The sequence below is a fragment of the Dreissena polymorpha genome, chromosome 4 (genome assembly GCF_020536995.1).
Source record: "Dreissena polymorpha isolate Duluth1 chromosome 4, UMN_Dpol_1.0, whole genome shotgun sequence".
NCBI classification, from domain to species: Eukaryota; Metazoa; Mollusca; class Bivalvia; order Myida; family Dreissenidae; genus Dreissena; species Dreissena polymorpha.
The window spans coordinates 33047864-33073437 of NC_068358.1; the positions used below are offsets into that span (position 1 = coordinate 33047864).

At 34.6% G+C, this 25574-nt stretch overlaps 1 protein-coding gene across 1 annotated transcript; it reads left to right on the top strand.

Moving 5' to 3' along the window:
* The first annotated feature begins 1802 nt into the window (after nucleotides 1–1802).
* Nucleotides 1803–13887, top strand: LOC127876734 (uncharacterized). The gene is made up of 5 exons (XM_052422166.1): nucleotides 1803–2047; nucleotides 9051–9153; nucleotides 10126–10302; nucleotides 11418–11592; nucleotides 13239–13887. Exons 1-5 carry the CDS (start codon nucleotides 1853–1855, stop codon nucleotides 13387–13389), a joined length of 801 nt encoding a protein of 266 aa, XP_052278126.1. The 5' UTR covers nucleotides 1803–1852; the 3' UTR covers nucleotides 13390–13887.
* Nucleotides 13888–25574: the final 11687 nt, after the last annotated feature.

Sequence of the window (25574 nt, forward strand, 5' to 3'; positions counted from 1 at the left end):
GGAGGTTACTGGTTTGATCCCCAGTGTGGGAGCATTCTTAAGAAATCTCCAAGAGACACCCAAGTACTGGTTCTAGGCCCAGGAAACGAACTCAAGAGCATTTCACATACATGTACGTAGTTAGTACTTTAAATTTAATCGAACTAAAAATGGGTTAAAACTAACAACTGAAACCCTTATTAATACATTTTATTTTGAATCAAGCAAATGTGCAAATTCATTAAAATAATGAGTAAACTTTAAAAATTCTACTTTAAAGTAATCATGATAATTTAGATCATTTTCAGAATATTTTATGATGATAATGATACAATTATATATTCCCTAAATGATAAAAATAAAACATGTAATGTTAATTTATGAAAAAAAACGTTGTAATTTTATCAATATCATGGTAATTACAACTAGATACAGGCAATAAGATCAGAAACGTGCATTAATTATATTAACCCAGGACATTGCAAACAGCGTAGACCCAGATGAGACGCCGCATAATGCGGCGTCTCATCTGGGTCTGCGCTGTTGGCTTAAAGAAATTTCTGTAAGAAATATTCTAAATATAGAAATAAATATACCAGACACCCCTACTTTTGGAAATAAATTGATCCAATTTAGAAGGATGCGAGAATCCACTGGGCATAAATGGGTTAATGAACAACCCAGACATTAACGTTCTATACATGACCTGTCATAAAAGGTCGCTGATGTGTAATGGATGTGGTGTCCACCTAATGATCTGGAGGTCACTGGTTTGATCCCCAGTGTGGGAGCATTCTTAAGAAATCTCCAAAAGACACCCAAGTACTGGTTCTAGGCCCAGGAAACGAATTCAAGAGCATTTCAAATACATGTATGTAGTTAGTACTTTAAATTTAATCGAACTAAAAATTGGATAAAAATTAAAAACTGAAACCCTTATTAATACATTTTATTTTGAATCAAGCAAATGTGGAAATTCATTAAAAATAATGAGAAAAATTTAAAAATTCTACTTTAAAGTAATCATGATAATTTAGATTATTTTCAGAATATTTAATGATGATAATGATACAATCATATATTACCTAAATGATAAAAATAAAACATGTAATGTTAATATATGATAAAAACGTTTTAATTTTATCAATATCATGGCAATTACAACTAGATACAGGCATTAGATCAGAAACGTGCATTAATTATATTAATGATCAACCCAGACATTTGTAGTGATTTATGGTCACTATTTTGATTAACGTTCTATACATGACCTGTCATAAAAAGTATTTTTTAGCCAGTACTAGAATCGGCAATGATAGTCTGTATTGCATACATATTCCACCGTCTATTATCGATTCGCTTCCTCAAACTGAACAAATATTTAATGTTTACATCGCGAAACGTAATGCATCAAGTTCCACTTTCGGTTTGGTTGGTTTTGTAAACACCGTAATTTCATCTTAAAAATTGGATGATAGGGTGATTAAATAATAATGGAAAAGTAAATCACTTGGATAATAGGTCAAAATGCAACACAAATGAACGTTCATAGTGCTCTTAATATCAAAGTTTCGGTAAAAAGTTTGGCGCTATTTCAACGCGCATCGTATACAGCCTCATAACAATAGACTGACAACCTTTTGGGTAGTAAAGTAGTAATACAAGGCAATATGGCGACCGTTAGCCACGAGGCCTATCTTACGGAGGAATCCGAGATAGCCGATGTATCACGATTGAAAACTTTACTGTAATTAAGTTTATTGAGCAGTTTGCAGTTGAACTTCCGGTATTCAAGCACACTCTCAACTTAGCTATACCATTATTGTGACTCAGATACTTAGGTTCTTTCTTTGTTTTAGTTCTTTCATACTGTATGAAACCTCTTGTCTGGTTAAATAGTGATTTTATACTGTCTACAAATTTGAACGCTGAAAATATATTTGCAATGAACTTGAAAATACCTATAGTAGCGGTTTTATTGTTACTCGTTTGGGAGAAAACTGTCGGACAAGAACGCCTTTCGCAGATTAATTCTTGGACTTGGACTTGGGCTGCAAATGATTATCAGGTAAAGCATAAATGCTGTATGCTTAAATGCAATCAATTATTATGTTATGCTTTCAAGCGGTTTATTGTGAGATATTAGTTATTTAAAACTGGTAATTCGCTGTTTGTAAAAGTGAAACTAATAGTTAAATTGCCAATACTTTCACTGCGAAATGATGTCATTATTTTGATGTAAACACGTTGTATTTCCAACGAATTTCTGCATTTTAAGTTCATTAAAATGTTAACATACGGTTAAAAAAAACATACATTATTATTATATATATTTTTGTAGGTTATCGTCGATTTCAATTCACTCGTGACAATATTGATACTGTTAATTAATCAGCATCCTTATTATTATTATTATTAAAAATAAATATCATCATCATCTTATTTTTTATTTTATTATTATTATAAGTTTGAAATACAATTATTGAGCTTCACCTCCAACCAGTTGTTATCTTCTTAAGCACAAAAATGATTGTGCAAATTTGATTTATGTTCCTTTTTTTTACAAAAGTATGAAACAAAATGAAATGCAGGGCAAAAATGCAGGTCAAGAATGCAGGGCAAGAATGTGCTTTTGTGGCACTTTGTGACTATATTGCGTCACGGCGTGTAAAATGATAATCTATTGTTTCGCAAAGTTCGTTTTAAGTCGCGTTGTGTAATTTTTTGATTTGACTTAAATGTTCCAGATTCGTAGATTATTCATCAGTTTGCATAATAAGGCAACAAGTCTTTTTGTAGCATATAACAACTTTTATTCTTGATTAAATATTGTATTGTAAATGTATTTTATTCTTATTTGTATTGTAATTCTTCTTTAAGACATTGAGACAAGAAATAATCAGAAAAGAAATAAACAAGATACTCCAACACAAAATATAATCCGTCCAGAAAAACAAATGTCCAAATGTTCGTCTCTCTTGCACTATCCCGTGAAGCCAGAAATTGGGATATTCACTTGTGCTTATTCAAAACCGCTTGGCTTGAATGGCTCGCTGCCTTGGCTCGAATGGCTCGAATAGAGGTCTCAACACGGTCCGTTTTATACAAAAATGGTGACCTTGGTGCTGACCTACTTGTTTTAGGGAGTAAACAGCGTTATCCATCACATTAACATAAACTCATAACCATTAAAAATATAACAATAAACGGGATATAAAAATGTCCATTAATTTTTGGTCGTTAAATTATTTCTTACTATATAGGCTTATTGAACCTGTTTATATAAGCTGTTTTCATAATCAGTTCGTGTATAATAAATATTTTATTGACCGCTAGATATAGTCGAATGTGCGTCATTCCTGTCCTAAATGTATTTCGCTCGTGACAATGCATCTCATGTTACTAAAATAGTGATGACCATATAGAAATAGTGTTACATACGCCCCTTTCTAAGAAAAATAATTAAGGGTTTTATTCTTTTTCCAAACCGTCCTCAAAGTCAATGTCAGAGAAATCCTATGCTATGTCGTCACAATGCATATCAAACAACAATACATAAATTTTCATCAACATGAAACACCATATCAAATAATATAACATGAAAATGCAAACCCTACACCAAAGTGTCACTTTAAATAATAAATCTTATACAAACAGACACAAAGTCATTCAATGAATAAGTATGTTATCAGGATATGATTAAGTATAAAGTACTACAATAAACACAAAGTCCTATAACAAACACAATATCCTATAATAAACACAAAGTCCGTTAACAAGTCAAGTCCTACTATAAAACAAAGTCTAACTATGAATGTAAAGGCCTATCATAAATGGAAACACTTTTGTAAGTCACACAAGTTCACTATTAAGTCAAGAGTCTACACGTGCCACAAATGTCAATTGGTTCACTAATCGCCTTCGTTGCACAAGTCGCCCGGTCAAGAATGTCATAACACCCGGCGGCTTAGTGATCAACCGTGGTCACCCTGCACGTGTCTCCAGTGTTCCTCGGTTTATGCAAATATACAGACATACAATTTAACATATCATAGTAAAACAAATCCTAAGTTTCGGTCTCCTGAATTTTAGGATACAAAGCAATGTAATTGAGGTTTGTTTTATTCTTTGATGGCCCCACTATATCAGTGGAGTTTTCCTTTACCGGGGCTGAGGCATTTATGCTCGCCATCAAAACCTCGTCAGGACCCATCTCAGTCCTTGACCTTTTGCCAAAGTACCTAAATTTCTTAAAGAATTTCCTGTTACATCTATTTCTACATTTGACCTTAATGATATAGGCTAATACACCTATGATAATCAACGTAACTACACCCGTAGTAATGAATGAAAGCATGTTCAATTTATTTTTCGTGCTATATTGCCTTGCGATTTCTATTTCATTTAACAATGAATCCATGGGAATAAAATCTACAGAAGGGAGTGTTTTGGGTATTTCAATCGTCCCATAATCAATCACTTTTTCATTGAACTCTTTCCATATAGATAATGAAGATATATTAAGTGTTTTCTTCATGATTTGTACAAAATCATCAGTAATGGTAGCGGTAGATCGGTAATCAAATGTGGCTGACAACGTAATTAGATCATTAATTGCCGTACATCCTTGAGGAATAGTAATTATGTCAAACGGTGGGTTAATCGTTGACCAACTCGACTCTAAATTGTTTTCACGTTTGCAAGTGATAGATAACCTCAGTGATTTTGATGTCACCACAACCCAAACACCATTAGTAATATATTCAGCGTAAGGTAGCTTTACATTGGGTTTAACCAATTCCCTGCAATGTTCAGCTATTAAATCTTGTTTATTCATGAATATATGAACAATACATGTGCTTGATAATTCAATCGGATAAAGAGGTTTCATTAATTGACAAAATGGTGCCCCAACACAATTATTTATCTCTCCTGTCTCAAGTAATGCGTATCTCGTTTGCTTCGAGTTTATCGCTATACCGGCGTATGGAATGTCATACTTCGCTACGGCCATATTCGACGTTACTTGACCTTTTGTCGCATTTGCCAATGTGAGCGGGATATTAATGATACTGTACATTTGATAGTATTCATACTGCTCATTTAATGGTATTTTTACTACCATGACCATTTTGTTATTTTCGATAACGCCCGATAATGGAAGGTATTTATAGTATTCTAAAATTTCCTTCTCGATGTCAAACGGTAACGTATTCAACGGTGGTAATTCATTCTTGACTTCTAAAAGTAAATCCTTTAACTGATAAGGAGGAATTAAATTCGGTGACAAATGTCCTAAACTTAAGGCAGTAAGTTGATTATCTAAATGTTCAAACATAAGGGTTGCTCGTGACATTAAATCCCTTACTTCTTGAATAAGAAGATCCAAATGAAAATATGTTACCATGAAATTATTAGTTTCAAGTAACCTGGCGTTAACCTCGTCAGTTACGTTACGTAATCTTACTTCAACTTTATTAAGGGTGTTTATTACGTCCTTTAACGAGTTGCGATTTTCTTTTACCGCGTTTTGTGTGAGATTCAGCAGCGTTAAAGACTGTGAACTAACATGCATTAAACGTAATTGTATCTGATGAAGAGTACTTAAAACAGAACAGATCTGCTGAATATCGCTATCTTTAGCAACACCAAAACTGCTCTTAATATATCTGATCCAAAATCAAATAAAGCTCGTTCCTGACGTATAAACTTGTTTGAATTTACTTTAACATTTTTCTGATTAAATCAATTAAAACTTGTTTGAATTTACTTTAACATCTTTCGGATTAAATCAATTACAACGTCATTTTTATCGGAGTGATGTTTCTTAATCGACCGCGGACTTGCGTATTCGATTACATTAACCTCCATATCGGAGTGATCATTTCTATCACCCGAATTTGACCTTTTCGTGTTCACGCATACGCTCTGACCTACGCTTGGCCAAAGGTATTTCATCTTTACTATCCGATGAATTACTGCGCTATAAACACGTCGCTTAATCAATTTCGCTAAGGGCGTCTCATCATTGTCCGACATACGACCCTCCCTTTTATCATCAATATGAGAACTCATATAGCTATCACATCGCCTAATTAATTTCGCCTACCTCCGAGTCGTCTCCATAGCTCGGGGTTACGACCTGTATAGACCTACGCTTACCTCTACTTTCCTCGAGGCGTTCTTGCGGTACATTTCATGTATCTATGTCTACACATTTCACATTTCTAGCGTGAACCGTATATTCCGCTATTTTACTACGTTTACGACTCCAACACATTTTTAATTTCTAGCGTGAACCATTCATTCCGCTATTTTACTATTTTTATTATTATTTTATTTATTTATTTTACTATTTTTATTATTATTTTATTTATTATTTCTACTACTATTATTATTATTATTATTATTATTATTATTATTATTATTATTATTATTATTATTATTATTATTATTAGTATTATATTTGTGTTGTTTTTAAATGTTCGTAACTTACATCCCTATTAGTGGATAGATATCATTTGATCCATATCCCCCGTGACCTTTTCTCATGTTTACCTTCTTTAAGATATTTTGCTCCTTTAGGGCCATATTAACAGCTTCCGTTAGATTACTCGGATTACTCCGTATTAATTTATTTCTAACAGGTTGATCAATCAACCCATCAGTGAATTGGCCTACTAAAATTCGTTGCATGGGATCCCTCTCATCGAGTTCACCCTCACATGCATCCCTAGCTAACATCAACAGGCGTTCACCATAATTTGCAACATTTTCCCCTGCACGTTGCTTTACGTTCCTAAATAGCTTTAAGGCGTATTGTGGGTCAGTTATATCCCCGTATCGCATTTTCAATTCAACTTTTAAGTCAATGTACCTAACTTCAGGGTTTGTGGTTAATAATCGCTTTAAAAATTCACAGACTGGGCCTGAAGCCGTCTGAAAAACTATTTTAATTTTCCTAGCCTCATCGCAATTATGAATCATAAAAAATCTCTCTAATTCTAATGTCCAATCATGGAATTCCGACGATTTTCCCGAAAATCGTGGTAACTGTGTTAAAGCTGTGTTTGCATATAAAGTGTCCGGCAAGTTAATAAAACTTTCAGCCAGTACTTGAAATGGTGTTTGTTGCGATCCAGTGGCCATCTTTATATTATTTTCTTAAAAACCGTAACCTTATTTCTTAAACCTAAAATGTAAAGACTGAACAGCGTAACCTAAAATGTGGGTATTAACCAGCTCAACCTTAAATATGAGTGTTTAACAAGTTGGCAAGTAGGTCAAAAGAACTGAGACAGAAAAAAGTTCTGACCTGACTCCGGCTCACGTGACAAAATGCCCTTCTCAGCTTCCGGCAAACGTTTCTCAGGAAAGCTCCACCGATAATGTGCGTGACCTGTAATTATTAAACCAATATCTAAATAATAATAAGAATTATTTGTTTAACAATATAAAGAAGTGAAACTCCAGCTGCTGGAGCAGTATTGAATTTTTATTAAAAACAATTAGTTGGTCCTTTATTTAAGGCAAGTGACCGATTGCCCAAACAGTACAAAACAGCACAATACAGCACAATACAAACCAACATAAACACAAAATATGAATAAAGCTGGGGTCACCGCCTTGGAACGGTCAATGCAAAGCATTGGGGGTTTAAACCTGGTTATAGAGCGCTCAACCTCACACTTGGCCCAGCAATATTCATAATACATTTAAGTGTAAATAAAATTTAACGTCATAGCATTGTAACTCAAATTAAACAATAATAAAAGGGAATTAAAACGCATTTAATTTAATTACTATTTAATTACTCAATTGCATCGAAGATACAAGAGTAACAGAATTACAACTTTTTGACGAACGATCAAATAAAACTATTAACAATTGTCAACTACTAATTAAATCTCTATAATACATATAAATCAAAATGTTCGTCGCTGTTTCCGGTCGTTGTCGTGTAGGTTGTCCGCCGCTCCCGTCGTCAAAGTCGTTGTTGTTGTTGTTGTTGTTACCGCTGAAAGAAAATGTGTTAATGTCGTCTGCTTTCCTAGCGTGTCGATGAATGGTTATTGCTGTCTATCGTGGCGTCCCACTGTAAAGCGAAATGTTACACTGCTTCTTGTCGTCTGCTGCTGTCACACGGCTCCAAAAATAGATATGCTGTTGCCTGCAAACTTTTGCAAACTTTTGAATATCCTGGCACGTCGCACCAAAAATGATTATCTTATGTGGCACTTTTTGACTATATTGCGTCACGGCGTGTAAAATGATAATCTATTGTTTCGCAAAGTTCGTTTTAAGTCGCGTTGTGTAATTTTTTGATTTGACTTAAATGTTCCAGATTCGTAGATTATTCATCAGTTTGCATAATAAGGCAACAAGTCTTTTTGTAGCATATAACAACTTTTATTCTTGATTAAATATTGTATTGTAAATGTATTTTATTCTTATTTGTATTGTAATTCTTCTTTAAGACATTGAGACAAGAAATAATCAGAAAAGAAATAAACAAGATACTCCAACACAAAATATAATCCGTCCAGAAAAACAGATGTCCAAATGTCCGTCTCTCTTGCACTATCCCGTGAAGCCAGAAATTGGGATATTCACTTGTGCTTATTCAAAACCGCTTGGCTTGAATGGCTCGCTGCCTTGGCTTGAATGGCTCGAATAGAGGTCTCAACACGGTCCGTTTTATACAAAAATGGTGACCTTGGTGCTGACCTACTTGTTTTAGGGAGTAAACAGCGTTATCCATCACATTAACATAGACTCATAACCATTAAAAATATAACAATAAACGGGATATAAAAATGTCCATTAATTTTTGGTCGTTAAATTATTTCTTACTATATAGGCTTATTGAACCTGTTTATATAAGCTGTTTTCATAATCAGTTCGTGTATAATAAATATTTTATTGACCGCTAGATATAGTCGAATGTGCGTCATTCCTGTCCTAAATGTATTTCGCTCGTGACAATGCATCTCATGTTACTAAAATAGTGATGACCATATAGAAATAGTGTTACACTTTATTAAAAATAACGAATGTTTATTTCCGCGAAGATTCTTCAAAGAGTTGCAATGTTGGAAGCCAGGCAAACGTTGTTGGAGGGAACTGTCGCCGAGCAGAAGGCGGAGATCACTAATCTAAGCAAGCGAATAGAAGGTATAGCAGCAAAATTGATGCATCAACTTCTCCGGAATCCTCCGCACTGATTTAATCAATAAAGATACTGCTGATCCAGAGTGGAAATTTGAGCAGGCGGTTTCCTCATATTGTCATCGATATTTTAAGACAGAAACTATTCTTAACCAAAACTGATCTTAATGTATAAACCGAACAGTCACGGTGACGGCTGCCATGTGCACAGAAAAAAATGAACGTGGTACTTGTTAATTGTTTTCTGCTCCGTAAAATCGAACAGATCAATCGAAAGAAGATTCATAAGGCTTAGCTTCAGGAGGGGGGGCGGGGCGGGAATGCGTTAACGGGAACTTACCGGGTTTAAGTGAAGTTAGTTGGAACTTACAAAATTCCAACTCACCTCACCTAATCCGGTAAACTCCCCGTTTACGCCCCCAACCGAACTATTCAGTTTAATAAATTCTACTGTTACGCATCTTAAATTGGCGCTTACGTTTCTTTATGGAGGAGTGTCTATTTATATTAGGAAGGCAGAAAAGTACATTAAACTAAGCAATATTCGTGTACATGATTATTCACTGATTTCAACTATTCCATTATTTCCACTATTTATTGCATGGGTTTTTAGATTTTTTTAAATAAATTAACGGTTTATGTAATTGAAATACTTTTTACATCCTGTTAATATTATTAATAAGTCTTGGTGCGGAGACGTCTGTGATTTATTCTCGAACGCATCTGGCTTATAGGTTAACCGCTCAGTATAACGTGTGTGTATACTTCAAGAAACCTAGAAGATGCAAATTTGCAAGTCTGTGTCGGGTTGTAAATTGCAACCTTGGATAAGCAGTCAGATGAATAATTCAGGAAATAGGTAAAATCATGTTAATTAAGTTCATTAAGTTCATCACATGTTCATTAAGAACTCTGCCCATGAAAATAGTACTTAAGTAACACAGTCTATTTATACATGTCTTGTGTATCTCTGTGTAGACATGAAACAGAGGACTTGGGGAAGCTGGGGCGAGTGGGGTCAGTGCGATTTCTCGTGCAACCGGAGCGTGACCGAGGGCGCGAGAGTTCAGACGAGATTTCGGAACATGACCGCGGGCAGCGTTGTCCTGCAGACGGAGACTGACCAGCGTCCGTGTAACGCTGTGCAGTTTGCAGGTGATCGTGTTTGTGTTACTGATTTCAATGTGTTATTTTAAAGTTTTCTTGAAAATAACACCACAATAACCATATATGTTGCGCTTCAATTTGTGCAAAACTACATATGGTTAAAAAATAAAGTTCCCTACCGGTTTTCCATCTTATCCTTTCATGTCGTAATTATGTGAAAATGTTTTGCTCCCTGTGTTGACATGATCTTTAAATGTAAGCAAAATTAAATTTATACTATACCTCATAATAAGCTGTAAATGAAGGCACAAGAAAACCCCTTTCAGATTCAAAAACAAGTTTACAAAAATCACTATATATTTTTATCCAAATAAAGTTCTGTCTGTGAAACATGTTAGTTGCAATTACTAATTTTTAATGTGCAAATTACAACAACTTACGTGATCTGGTGTGCTCGCATAATAATGATATTAATCCAAAGTTTCAAACACGTCAACGGTTCATGAAAATGTGTAAGATTTTGCAATGGAAAAAGCCGAGTATTCCGAATTCGAAAATAGGCAATCGATTATCACCGGAATCCCCGCGAGATTGATCTCGTGTCTCATCAACCAATCGTTATACACTGACTTTCTCCGAAACGTCCGTAAGATAGATCGAATCGTCAATTCAAAACTTCGGCTTTCGGTTTGAAAACGTTTTTGTTTTATCAACTTTTTGTTTTGAGCATTTATCCACAAACAACACGCAAATTGATATCGATTCACGACGATTGTAACAGGTATTGTGTTTGTTACGCGGTTTTAGGTTGATTGAATTCGATTTTATAGACAAACTTGAGACCTATTCTTTTTTAATTGAATTTGGTTTAATCAAGAAGAACTCTGAGCTTAACGTATGAACCCATAAAAGCTCAGAGCATTCAAGAAGAACTATGAAACATGTATACACAAAGCGCATTTTATTGCGACTTTACTGTGTCAGAAGTTAAAAAATACATACACTTAAAGTGCTTTATATTTATAGTCAAATCAAGTTCTGTTCCTGTAAAATGTATACATGAAGCGCATTTTATTGCGACTTAACTCTCTTAGACGTTATCCAGATGCTTTTACCTGACATGATGTTGATTATGTTTATCCTTATTTACATGCATTAACCAGGCTGCGATAAGAGTAGCAGTGCAGACGACAAGTACGCGACAGCGTTCAGTTTCACAGACGAGATCGCTCAGGCCACGTGCACCGCAATACGTTCCGAAGGAGGTTACGTGAAAGCTGTGCGACGCACGTGCTCCAACCAGACTGTCTCCTGCGAGGACCTGTGCAAGAGTGTCAGGTTAACAAACATTGACTAATGAGAATGACTCATCGATAGCATAGTTCTAAATAATTTAAGACAGCCAAAATTGAACCATACATTTCAATCATTGAAAATCAGTTCAACAAGAAGATATCATAAGAAAAACAAATCCTAAGTATTCAGTATTTAGCCCTAATTTAGGGACCTTTTCACAGAATTTGGCACGTATTGAAGTTTGTCATTAACTGCTTGATATTGATAAATGTAAACATTGGATTTAAAAAGCTCCAGTAAAAAACAAGAATACAATTAAAGAAAAAGAAAACCTTCATCTGGGCTCGAACCACTGACCCTGGAGTAAAAGTATATTGCTTAGACTACTCGACCACCAGTGCTCACACAATAAGTGATATACATTGTATTTTATACTTTATATAAGCAATTCTCGTAGTATCCCAAAATATAACGACAACAATAGAACTCTCAAAAGTATACAATCGTTTTGCGTTGCAACGCTTTATAATTTTCAGGGTTTTAAATCGTGAAAAAAGCATATAATGGATATTTTAGAGCATGGTAAATGTTCAGTATTACTGTTTCCCCACAAACAACATAACTACAGCAAAAAATTGCGAATCTGATTTTTTTTTAATTTAGTCAACTTACCAAAACGCGAAAAGGCCCCTTTAAAATCGAAGAAGTTTCTTATTTATGGTATTAAATTGCTTTGCGACCGGCGGCTTGAGGGGCCTGTAGATAAAATTGCTATAATTGTTACTTGCGGGGGGGGGGATATGGTAGACGCCAATTGATATGAGGTCAACAGGTAAAAGGGCAAGTTCATAGGGGCTTGCACCATAATCTTTATTTTCACATAGTTTTTTAGACGGTTTACTTGGTAGGAGAAGAAGAAAATTGATTTTGTAGTAAGCAGCTAAAAGGTCAAGGTCACAGAGACTTATTATCATGAAATTGGTTTGTCTAGACAACGCTTTTATATAAGGTCATCTAAATCGGTATGTTGGTAAACTGTAAGGAAAGGAAGACGAGTTTTGAATAATAGGAAGATCATGGTAACTAAGACGTTTTATCATGAAATTGGTTTGTCTAAAGAACGCTTCGAAATAAGGTCATCTTAATCGGTATGTTGGTAAACTGTAAGGAAAGGAAGGCGACTATTAAATTATAGGACATCAGGGTCACAGGCGGTTATACAATGGAATTCGTTTTCGCATGATAAACTATTTAACACGGGTACCAGCTATCATCCGAACTGGTTTCCCAGGAAGAACGAAATGGACAGATATACATCATTCAACTTTGGGTTGAACAGGATAAATATGATTGTCATAAGGGCTTGAAACACGGCAATTTTTACCGAACTATATGTAGAAAAGGTACATGAAGATAAATATTGTTTGATATAATTATAAAGTGTGTATATTGCGCAACACAGGGACATGCAATAGTGAACATCTCTTAATAATTTTGATGCAGGTCGGTTCTAGGCGGCATGCATATTATTGATAAGTACACATTCAGATAATCCTATTGTGCCTGATGTAACTTTATAACAAACGAAAGCATTTGTTTTTCAAATTCGCCAATCCATATTTTGTTACGTACTAAAATATATTACCCATCAAACTAGATACCGTCTTAAACCGCCCCTCCGTTTCCAGCGCAACGTGCTTTAACGCTCTTCACGTTTACCAACCGGACAACGTGCTGGGTAATGCGGAGACCGGAAGAGCCGGCCTGAAGACTTACAGATACAACTCCTGTCTCGGCTCGTTCTGCGGACCCAACTTCTGCTGCTGCGACGGCAAATAAGATTGGCCGATCCTCATCAAAACCTAATAAATTAACTGAAAAATTGTTTTATTATTTATGTATTTGTTAATGAGAGATTAATTCTTTCTTTACGACATAACTTTCATGCTTTTATATAATCACTTCAATATTTTGAACAGGAGTTTAGATCATTTTGAGTTTAGTAATAGACACACGTCTAGCATTTGTCGACAAAATTCTGCATAGAACCTTTCTTTTTATGTTTGTTTCATTTAAAATAGCTTTGTTTATGTTATTTTAACGTGGACGTTAAAGGTATTGTCAATTGTATGATGCATAATGAGAAAGTAGTGTTGCAATTACAACTTATTGCAAATGCATAGTTGAGATGGAAGGCGCTTTCTTAATGTATAAATACTTAATTTAACACTACAACCCTACTTTTTAATAAATGTTTTTCTTATGACACTTTTTACTTTTTATATGGTAAAAAACTGTTTTAATACAATAGTCGTATAAAATAAATCATTGAGCGACCGTGGTCTTCTAATACTGTCTATTTTCTATGCCCGAATCACCAACATATTATACTTGAAAATAACGGATAGTCTACGACCATATCAAACATATTACAAGAGCGTATACATACAGGCTTAATGATGCTTCTGTCAGAACACTGCTTTAAATAAAGACTGCTGTAATAGTAGAAACAATAATTCAGGTTTTAGAAATTCTGTAATCTTTACAGTTTTGCTTGTGACAATTTATCCTTTACACTATTTGCATAGTTATTATTGTTATTGCATAATAGCGATTATTGTAAAGACTGATTACTTTAGTAGTGGTTATCAGGGGTGAGATACATATATATTTTGTAGCAAAACCGACGTTTTCAGATATATGTCTACATTTTATGATTGTAAAGTAGTATTTAAATTAAGAACCTGCAGCTAATAATTACAACCATTAAATTGACCTCAGTAATTATCATAGTGTTAGTGAGATGAATTTCCCATAGACCGTTATTTTAACTGATTTGGGGATAGAAAAAAACATAGAAATTTAAACAATAAATCGTCTTCTTATCCAGAACGGAAGGTAGAGCAAGTAATTCCCGATATTGTCATAGATATTTTAAGACAGAAAACATGCTCATCCAAAACGTATTTTACAGTATAAACCAAACAGTGACGGTAACGGCTGCCAGGTGCACAGAAAAGTTGCACGTGGCTTTTGTAAATTATATTTTGCTCTGTAAAAGCTAACAGATCCATCATCGAACGTAAATTTATAAGGCTTAGCTTCAGGGAGGGGGGGGGGGGGCATGCGTACAAGGGTGCGTTCCGTGTTTTAGTGAGGTTAGTTGGAACTTACTTCCAAGATGGCGTCGTTTTAGTGTTTTTCGTGAAGGAGTAGCTGATATTTTCACTCGGTAAGCCACTTTATATTTATTTTTCTTTTAAAAGATGTCCCTGTATACATTTTTAAGTGTATCCATCACTTACCTACATTTGGCATTTGACAGGCTAATAGCAAGTTTTGCAAGCAAGATTTGTTAGAGACTCAAAACCTGATAACTGCCGCATCCGTGCCGAGAAAGAGTTCGCGGCGCGGTTTCAGTTCTTGAACTACAATCATTAACAAATTGACACATATTATAAATATCGTGTTAAATGGAATAATTTTGACAAGATCGTATATAGAAAAGTCACAAACAATTCTTTAAGCGCCTTTTGCGTAACCTCTTTGATGGCGATTGACTGATTTCTAGTAGTACAGCGGGGGTGGGAAAATCTGAAAGGCTGGGAAAGGTTCTTAGGTTCTCAATAGACGGATCCCGAAATTCGCTCGAGGTTAGAAACCCACTAATCACCATGGTACAAACAACGCTGGTCCATTATATCAACCAATGATAGCTTTATTTAAATAATAACGGATGATACGGTGTGTGTTTTTTTACCAAAAGGCTATTTTTCCGGGATACCAGCTATAACACACACACACCCGCGCACGCACGCACGCACGCAATCACACATACACACACGCGCACACACAAGCGCACATACGCACACACACGCGCGCACTCGCACACACACAGTCTATTCTTTCAGTTCAACGGGTGTAAAACGGGGAAAATTAATATACTACAGGTTGTCAAGCGGTCATACTTTTTCCTACTTTTTCCTACTATTTCCTACTTTTTCATTAGGATCCTACTTTTTCCTATTTTTTTACCAAATCTTCCTACTATTCCTACTTTTTCATTTTCAATGGAGAAAAAAAATTAAGAGTTTATTTAGTAAACTTGCAGGATGAATGAATCTATGGCATGACTTTATCCCTGTTAATGTGCATTCATCTAGATGAGACCTGACTGCTAGCACCTCTTCAGGAAGCATAACTATTTATTTCTTATGTAACTTTTGAAATTATTGACACGTTTTTTTTTTAAGTAACAATAGTGCCTTCAATAGTGCCATGTTTACTTCCTTAGCATTTGTACACTGCAGACTTCACTATCTTACACAGTTCCCAGTGATTCACGAGCTGAGGGAACCCATTGTTTATTCCAGTTTTATTTTGTTTCCATTGACAACAATTTAACCAAACCTTATGCATGTTTACATGATATTGCTGTTTGGAATGTACAGATATAGAGATACATGTATTGCATGAGTGGTTATGTAATATGGAATTTATTACACAAGTTATTGGAAAAAAGATAAAACTGATGCTTTGCCGAGTTTTCATCATTTACAAATGTAATAAATTCTGTATTACATGACAACGGATATGATGTTCTATTGATATCATAGGTACATCATGTTTAGTAATTAAAGATAAATGCACAGAGCCTAAATGCCCTGATTCATTTTTATGCTCCCGGTAGAGTGGCATATAGCAGTTGTACTGTCAGTCCGTTTGTCTGTCTGTCTGTGTGTCCGTCTGAAAACTTTAATATGGGCCATAACTTTTGCAATATTGAAGATAGCAACTTGATATTTGGCATGCATGTATATCTCATGAAGCTGCACATTTCAAGTCGTGAAAGGTGAAGGTCATCCTTCAAGGTCAAAAGTAAAAAATACAATCCAAGGGAAGTAATAAGCTTTAAAAGGGAAATAATTTCTAAACCTGCAATATGATATATTGAAATTTTATTTCAAAGCGGCGCAATAGTGGGCATTGTGTTTCTGACAAACACAATTCTTGTATAATGATGCGATTGCTAGTGAGGTAACTTCAAGGTGTTACAGCGTAGTATTAAAATTAGTAAACGGCATTTAAAACTCCCGCGAAGTCATCAATAATGTAAAAAAAAACATTATTTGAAACTGGAATAAACAATCTAGATCAACTGTTTCATTACCCAATCAATGATGTCATAAAAGATGTCAGGTGATAAGGTCATATCTCCACTTGCATAATCTGCTCTGCAATGACCAGTCATTTTGAATGTAACTTAAGTCATTATAACTGCACCCTATTGTCAATTTAAAGGTTTCACAATGTAGTTGTAGCAGAGCATTGACACTGCTTTATATACTAGTATTAATCTTGTACAACAAGTTGGTGTATCACTAAATAAATTTGGTTTTCTGCTTAAGGATATAACATGCACAATATATTACCATTTTATATCGATACACAGAAGACCTCTAAACACTTATTTGATGATACACCAAAATGAACAGCATCTAATTATACTTCTTTATCAGGGTAGCTTTGCTTGAAACTTAATTATCATAGATACACTAGAAGTGCTAAAATGCCTAGTGGGAAAACAAAGTTTAACCCTTCACGGATGGAGAAGTTGGACAACAGTGGAAAAACACTTGGATCATGGTAAAAGAGAGATACCGGCAATAAGTTTGCAAGATATTGTACTGTCTGAATGAAGTCCATCTTGTAGTAATTCTGGTGCTAATCAACTGATAAGTCATGCAGATGGATAAAAACACAAGGAAAACATGAAAAACATGCATGATAATTCACAAAAGCGTTTGTTTGGAAGTGCCACAAACCAAGCAGCTCTCAGGGTGGTGGGGATAAATCTATCTGTATGCAAGTACATCCATCACACAAGGAACAGATACAAAAGGCTGAAATCATCTGGGCCCTTAAGGTAGCTTCAAGTAGGTATCCATACAGAACATGTGATGGCACTCCTACTCTGTTTCAAGCTATGTTTCCTGGACCTGTGTCTAAAAAATAAGTATTATGTATTCCTACTTTTGAGGGAAAAATTCCTACTTTTTCCTACTTTTTTCCTACTTTTCTTTCAAAAGTAGTTCCTATTTTTTCCTACTTTTAAAAAAAAGGTCACTTGACAGCCTGATACTATTTTACTGCGTGATCAGTATAACCATTATTTCATTATGTAAAGAAACAAAATATTAAAAGAAAAATGTTTAATTTTAAATGCACATAAATTCCACTTGATTATTTTTCATAATGATACGTAATACGCTGCTAGTTGAACAAAATCGTGACAAGTGGAAATAATTTATCAATATTCGCTTAAACACATTTCACGCGGTGAATATGCGACTATCAAGTGACAAAAACAACAAAAATGTTAACCTTTTTGATAAATAAAATTATTTAAAAACGTGATTTTTCTACCTGTATTTAATGAGAAAGTATTGACCCATTGAAAACCTTAGAAAAATCGCAAATTTACGATTACATCGCAGTAGATAGTACATTTGTACAAAAATATTTGTGACAGGGGCGGGGGGTGGTGGGGGGTAGAGGAATTACACGTTATTGGTTAGGATATTGGTCGAAATCGCAAAGCTGAAACATCGAGTATTGATGGCAAACTGTTGCATATGTCTAGTATGTCTCCTGAGATACGTTAGTAAACAGTTTACAATCAATCTGCATTTGAACAGAGAAAGAGTCAACTAGGTGCTACGTATCCTTAGTTTACTTCAGTTAGAGGTCAAATCTTTACATTATTCCATTTGTAAGGCACTGGCTTTTGGATATGTGAAATTTCATTGGTTGTTTATTTAAAGAATTTTGCAAAGGCTTTACTGAAGTTTTTGCGAATAATACGTCTCGCGCTTCCAAGTGCGTTATAAAAATACGACGTCATAGTCACATAGTATTTGTTTGGTGATTAGTGTGCTATTTCGTCATGTGGTGGTATTTTTTGGCGGGTGTTTTAGCAGGTTAATTTCGACAAAAAGCATTTCATTGGGAATATTCCTGACAATCGGAAATAATGTGTCCATTTTCGCACAAACTCAGCAGAAAACAACAAAAGTATTTGGTGTGATCATTTTCTGCATTAATGTGTGATGTTTAAATGATACCGTCACGTTCCTAACAACTGCAACGTAAATATGACGTATGCAACGGGTGCATAACGAATACATACAGATTGACCGATGTTTTAACAAACAAGGGACTCGTGCCCGGTACTTATTGACGTTTGATACCCGAGGCAATGTTGATCTAGGCGTGACTGCATTTTGAAGATTGTATGAAACTTGGTTTATTGCGTTGGTACAAATTCCAATTATTATATTTATTTAATAATGCCCCAAATATTCGTAACGTTACATAACCTTCACCCTTAATTTGATTTTTTTATTTTATGAAGTAATCAAATCTTTAAAATGTTACTTTTGAATTACGATGTACATTAAAACATCGTTCATAAAAACACCTATATGATGAAACATCTGCGGATAACGATACAATTTTTACGAACGTCTCTGCTACATTAGGTATTGTTATACAATGTAAAAGTCAATCGAAATGAAGTGGAGCCTACCGCAGGTCCGATGTCGTTGATCGTTGGCCATCTGTACATATGGTATCGCCCATGTAGTATTGGTCATAATACACCAAATAGTTTCCCTATATAATTCAATGTAAAAGCGACAACTTTGAGCGAAAATAAATTCAACATTTTGCACATAGAGACCCCCATAACCATACCTTTTCTTAAAGGCCATTCTAAGCGGAATCGATTTATGCAATAAAAAAGATATGTCATGTACAATGCAAGAAAGAACTTGACACAAATCAAAATCGACTGTTTTTGCAACTTTTATTTTCGGCCGTTTCTTAGTGGAATGTAACCTTTTCTAGTGCAATGGTTTACTATAGTCTTCAAGTGTATCATATTTCAGGGATTCAGTAGTGAACACCTATTCATGCCCTACCATTATCTCCGCAAGATAACACCTGAATAATGGTAAAAAGTGTAAAACATGCCTTCCTGTCAACTATGATATTTTTTTAGAGAGTACAGCCCTACATGAAGCGATCATTTAGTGTATTGTAACCTATAAGACAACGTTTACTGTTAACATCGCGAAAAATAAGCACTTCTCGATACTTATAAACCTATTTTCTATGTGCATGCCAATTTTCAGACCGATCTTTCACGTAGAAATGCTTGAAAATGCATTTTATTATAACGCCTGATAAGCCATGTGGCTTTCGCGTTCGGAGCTTTGATTTATTACGGGCGTTCAGGCGTAAAACGATTACCCTAAATAATAACAATCGGTCAAAATACTGGAATATTGTTACAAGCTATGTAGAAAAAGAAGTAAACAACTATTAAAACGTGTTCATGAGCTCTTTCAGCACAAATTGTTGCGATTTGAGATGCTCAAGACGAGTTTTTGTACATTTTTTTTCTTATTTTCCTCTGAAAACGTATTTTTTTCTTAAAATCTCACGATGCTCCTTAAATTCGTGAAACAAACGCACTTATTCCGTGAAATTTGCCAAAACGCATCATATCTCACTAAAAAAATGATGATTTTCTGTAAATACAGCTTCTTTGTGACTAGGCCTGGTTTTGCGTTTAGGTCATAATACACCAAATAGTTTCCCTATATAATTCAATGTAAAAGCGACAACTTTGAGCGAAAATAAATTCAACATTTTGCACATAGAGACCCCCATAACCATACCTTTTCTTAAAGGCCATTCTAAGCGGAATCGATTTATGCAATAAAAAAGATATGTCATGTACAATGCAAGAAAGAACTTGACACAAATCAAAATCGACTGTTTTTGCAACTTTTATTTTCGGCCGTTTCTTAGTGGAATGTAACCTTTTCTAGTGCAATGGTTTACTATAGTCTTCAAGTGTATCATATTTCAGGGATTCAGTAGTGAACACCTATTCATGCCCTACCATTATCTCCGCAAGATAACACCTGAATAATGGTAAAAAGTGTAAAACATGCCTTCCTGTCAACTATGATATTTGTTTAGAGAGTACAGCCCTACATGAAGCGATCATTTAGTGTATTGTAACCTATAAGACAACGTTTACTGTTAACATCGCGAAAAATAAGCACTTCTCGATACTTATAAACCTATTTTCTATGTGCATGCCAATTTTCAGACCGATCTTTCACGTAGAAATGCTTGAAAATGCATTTTATTATAACGCCTGATAAGCCATGTGGCTTTCGCGTTCGGAGCTTTGATTTATTACGGGCGTTCAGGCGTAAAACGATTACCCTAAATAATTACAATCGGTCAAAATACTGGAATATTGTTACAAGCTATGTAGAAAAAGAAGTAAACAACTATTAAAACGTGTTCATGAGCTCTTTCAGCACAAATTGTTGCGATTTGAGATGCTCAAGACGAGTTTTTGTACATTTTTTTTCTTATTTTCCTCTGAAAACGTATTTTTTTCTTAAAATCTCACGATGCTCCTTAAATTCGTGAAACAAACGCACTTATTCCGTGAAATTTGCCAAAACGCATCATATCTCACTAAAAAAATGATGATTTTCTGTAAATACAGCTTCTTTGTGACTAGGCCTGGTTTTGCGTTTAGGTCATAATACACCAAATAGTTTCCCTATATAATTCAATGTAAAAGCGACAACTTTGAGCGAAAATTAATTCAACATTTTGCACATAGAGACCCCCATAACCATACCTTTTCTTAAAGGCCATTCTAAGCGGAATCGATTTATGCAATAAAAAAGATATGTCATGTACAATGCAAGAAAGAACTTGACACAAATCAAAATCGACTGTTTTTGCAACTTTTATTTTCGGCCGTTTCTTAGTGGAATGTAACCTTTTCTAGTGCAATGGTTTACTATAGTCTTCAAGTGTATCATATTTCAGGGATTCAGTAGTGAGCACCTATTCATGCCCTACCATTATCTCCGCAAGATAACACCTGAATAATGGTAAAAAGTGTAAAACATGCCTTCCTGTCAACTATGATATTTTTTTAGAGAGTACAGCCCTACATGAAGCGATCATTTAGTGTATTGTAACCTATTGAAGTTGTCGCTCGCGGCGAATACGATGTCGGGTCTATCACTGCCGAATAGCCGATTGCCATCTCGTCCGTTGTGAATCGCATGCGTTTGGTGATTCCGATCTGCCATCAGAGGTTATATTGCGTCGTCCATTGTTGTTTTCGTTTCAACCATCGTTGTTGTTGTTTGCGTTGCTGTGTGTATTGTTGTTTTTGGTTCCAGTGTCATCATTTCTATCAGTACATTAAGATCTTCTATTGGCCATAATGCTTACAAGAAGATTTTTCCTTTTGATGGCTTTGTGTGCCGAATATCAAGTTGACTTCGGATGCGCTATCCACGCACATCAATTAGATGAACAACATGCATCCACTCTATTGTGTTTAACGTCATTAGTATTTTTTCCAGTGTTCCGTCACTTTTTGTCGTTCGAGATCTTCTGGCGTTGGGTCTTCTGTTATCAAGAGAACCATGTGTTCACTTTGTGAGTAAAACACAGTGATTCCCCATGCTATTTGCGTAGTATGGTCTTCATTTCGTTGTGTAAGGCGTTGTTTCGCGATGTCAATCTTTATTTGGGTACACTTGAAATCTCGATCTTTCATTTGCGTTGTGTTAATACATGCATCAGTTATTTAAAATATATCGTGACTTCATAAATCTCACGTTTACCACTACCATATGCCGATAGGGAATATTTAGAATGACAGGCTAATTGATCGGCTTATACCTGTGTTTTGCATTCCTACACTTAATTTACGCATGTACGCCTAAGGCACATTTCATAATGACATACCTAATCGTTGAATACTTTGACTTAATTTTTTTTATCAATTACAATCAACTACAACATGCTTTGTGGAGAGACAGACAGTTTTCTTTTTATATACAACAATTATAATAGTATCATTACTTTAATGCCTACATATCTCAAAATAAGGGTTTATTCCCTAATCTATTGAAATAATTCTTATGCAATATTGCATCTTCTGTCCACATCGTTACATGATGCTTCAACGGAACAGGATAAATTCTCTCAATCATGAAGATAACAAGGTTTTGATCAGAACCCCGGATGCGATATGTTCACACGCCGATTTGTCAGCCATGTCCACATAAATTTAATGCAATAGCATTTTCCATCAATATTTCTCTGTGTAATATTAAGAAATGGTAGCCGATTAAATGTTAGATCCGTGCATCCTTAAACTAAAAGGTACATTGCTATTAGACATTTTATGTGCATATAATAGCATATTTTAACTGCACGTGACAGGGGGCCGAGCACACTTATCTCTGACTTCACATTACACAAGACCATTAAACTCATTTAACAAGACCTTAAATAAATACACTAAACAAGTAATTATGATTATGATAATATATAGTGACATTTGTTTATGCTTATTGTCTGTCTTCCGAATTGACTCTACTTTGACTTTATTTTCTTTTTTATACTTAATTTTGTCTCCAAAATAGCCTAATTCTGATAATGTCAACAACTATATGCAATTTTTTAATATCCTCAATGTGTAAGTTGTTTACTTCCTTATTCTAATTATGCATACAACCATGTAAAATTATTCAAGTATTCTGATGTTTTTGTCTCTAAATTTTAATTTATATGCCGGTCCCTAATTCCTTGATTGTAATAATAAAAACAGTTATGTAAAATACTTAAAATGCTCTTCATAATTTGTTCGTCACAAATATCTTTATTGATAACATACATACGCTGATGTAAAATTCTGAGACTTTCTAATGTATAAATGTACCTTCTTACTTTATAAATATTATAATAGTTCAAAATTAGGTAAGTTTTTCAAAGCGGCCTTTTCACGTTTGGGTAAATTGACAAAATTAAAAAAAGCTGTTTCAGATTTCAATTATATGTTCGCCTCTAATTTCTTCATGTCAATAATGTCAAAATTTATGTAACTCTTCTCAAATATTCTTATTTCCTCGTACGTTTTAAATTAAATGACACTTAACAAAAATACCAACCATTTAAAATTTATTTATTTATGATCCTGAAAAATGTGCCCTTACTAGGTTCTAAATACTTATAATATAATAATTCATACTAACGTGAATTTCTTAAAAAAATCTTTTAAAATTCATTGGCATGACGAATTTTACTTTCTTTTGATAACTTTCTCAATTTTTAATTTCCTTTCTCTGATTGCCACCATTTATTGAAACAACTGACCTGAGTCCATGTCGCTTTGTTGTTGTTATGTTGGCAAGTGATTTTCGTATAATGTTTATTTCCGGTTCGATCATGCTGATTGCACCATATAATACTGGAAACAGTCGATTTTAACGTGCGCAAATTCTGATTGGCCGTGTGCACGTTACGTGTCTAACAACTGCAACGTAAATATGACGTATGTAACGGACAAATAACAAAGACATAAGGAATAGACCGAGGTTTTGACAAACAGGGTAAACATGATACCCGATGCAATAAAATGTCGATCTAGGCGTGACTGCCTTTTGAAGATTGTATGAAATTTGGTTTAGTGCGTCGATACAAATTTCGATTATTATATTATTTCAATAATGCCCCAAATATTCGTTACGTTACAATACTTCGCACTTGAACTCGTTACAAAACCGTCCGGAGAAGACACACTGGACTATCGATAAACGTTGATAACACAGTTTTGCTTTCAAGATGAGGAAATAAAAAATATCGAAATAATTAAGTGTCAATGATCAACCGGTAATCGTTTCATCATATAACACCAAATATTTGCCGTACTCTTTCAGTCGGTATGGAAATCGTTTTTGAAAGACTGAATAGGCTACCGTAGTTTGCCAGTTTGGTATAAATACCACAGTAGGACCTCAATTTCGTGCCGAAAAGTACTGTGGTAAGATTTTCCATCTGTAAGAAACAAAGATATTTTTAGAGACCACCGTCATGCGAAAAGGATGTTACGCAATATGATGACACAAATGATGTGATATCCCGTAGTATAATTTTTATATGCAACGAACAATTGACAACAAACAACAACAACAATTCAAACCTTTGTTTTTAATTTAATTATTTACAACGTATTATTTTGGCTTTATTTCATTGTTAGGATATTATATTTATTCGCAAGCGAACAAATTATAATCCGACCCAGTGTGTGTCTTTAAATTGCGTTAGTTATTAGTTATCTAAATACTACCCGTGAAGTCTGTAAATGTTAGCTTATACGGTCACTTAGGACAGAGTTTATAGGTTTTATTTTTAATTTCTACCATTCTGTCATTGTATTGTGGCAATAGGAACGAGTGTTTTCTTTCAAGAGTTATCTACTTTATTCTAGCAATTTCTGCCACATCATGACGTTTCAAACCAACGTTGTTATAAAAGCAAACGTTTCTTTAAAATAAAATAAGGTAAAATACGTACATGAGCAATAAAGCCTCGCTTTAAAGAGATCTGATCTACAGATTATTTTCAATTATCAAGCAGCAAATCGTGTATAGCTCCTGCCACGGATTATGGCGTAACAAGCGACTTGTGGTTTCAACTGCATTTCGAAGAGTTATGAATTTTAAATTTCCATATTTTAAAATTAGTTTCCACTTAGTCTCATGCCCAGGTCTGCGAGAGAATTTACATATTTTACTTGCATAAATGAAGTGAACCCTTAATTTGTAGTTTGTTTCATTTTAATATTCAGGGTTGCTCATGCGTTGGCGTTTAGTTATTTTACCACGATTTAAAGTGGTTTTGGAAGTGTATCTTTATATCTTGAGGAAGTATAGATTTGTTTTACATATTAGGTAAATTTTCCATACGGTCCATGTTTCTATATGATGACTACTTTATCGATGCTTCTCTCTTAATACAATATGTATTCGTAGCAATGGACTTATTAAGTACCTTTATATACATCTGTGAAAGGAGCTGACTGTTTTCATCTGCATATAAGGGCATGGACATGTTCAAACATA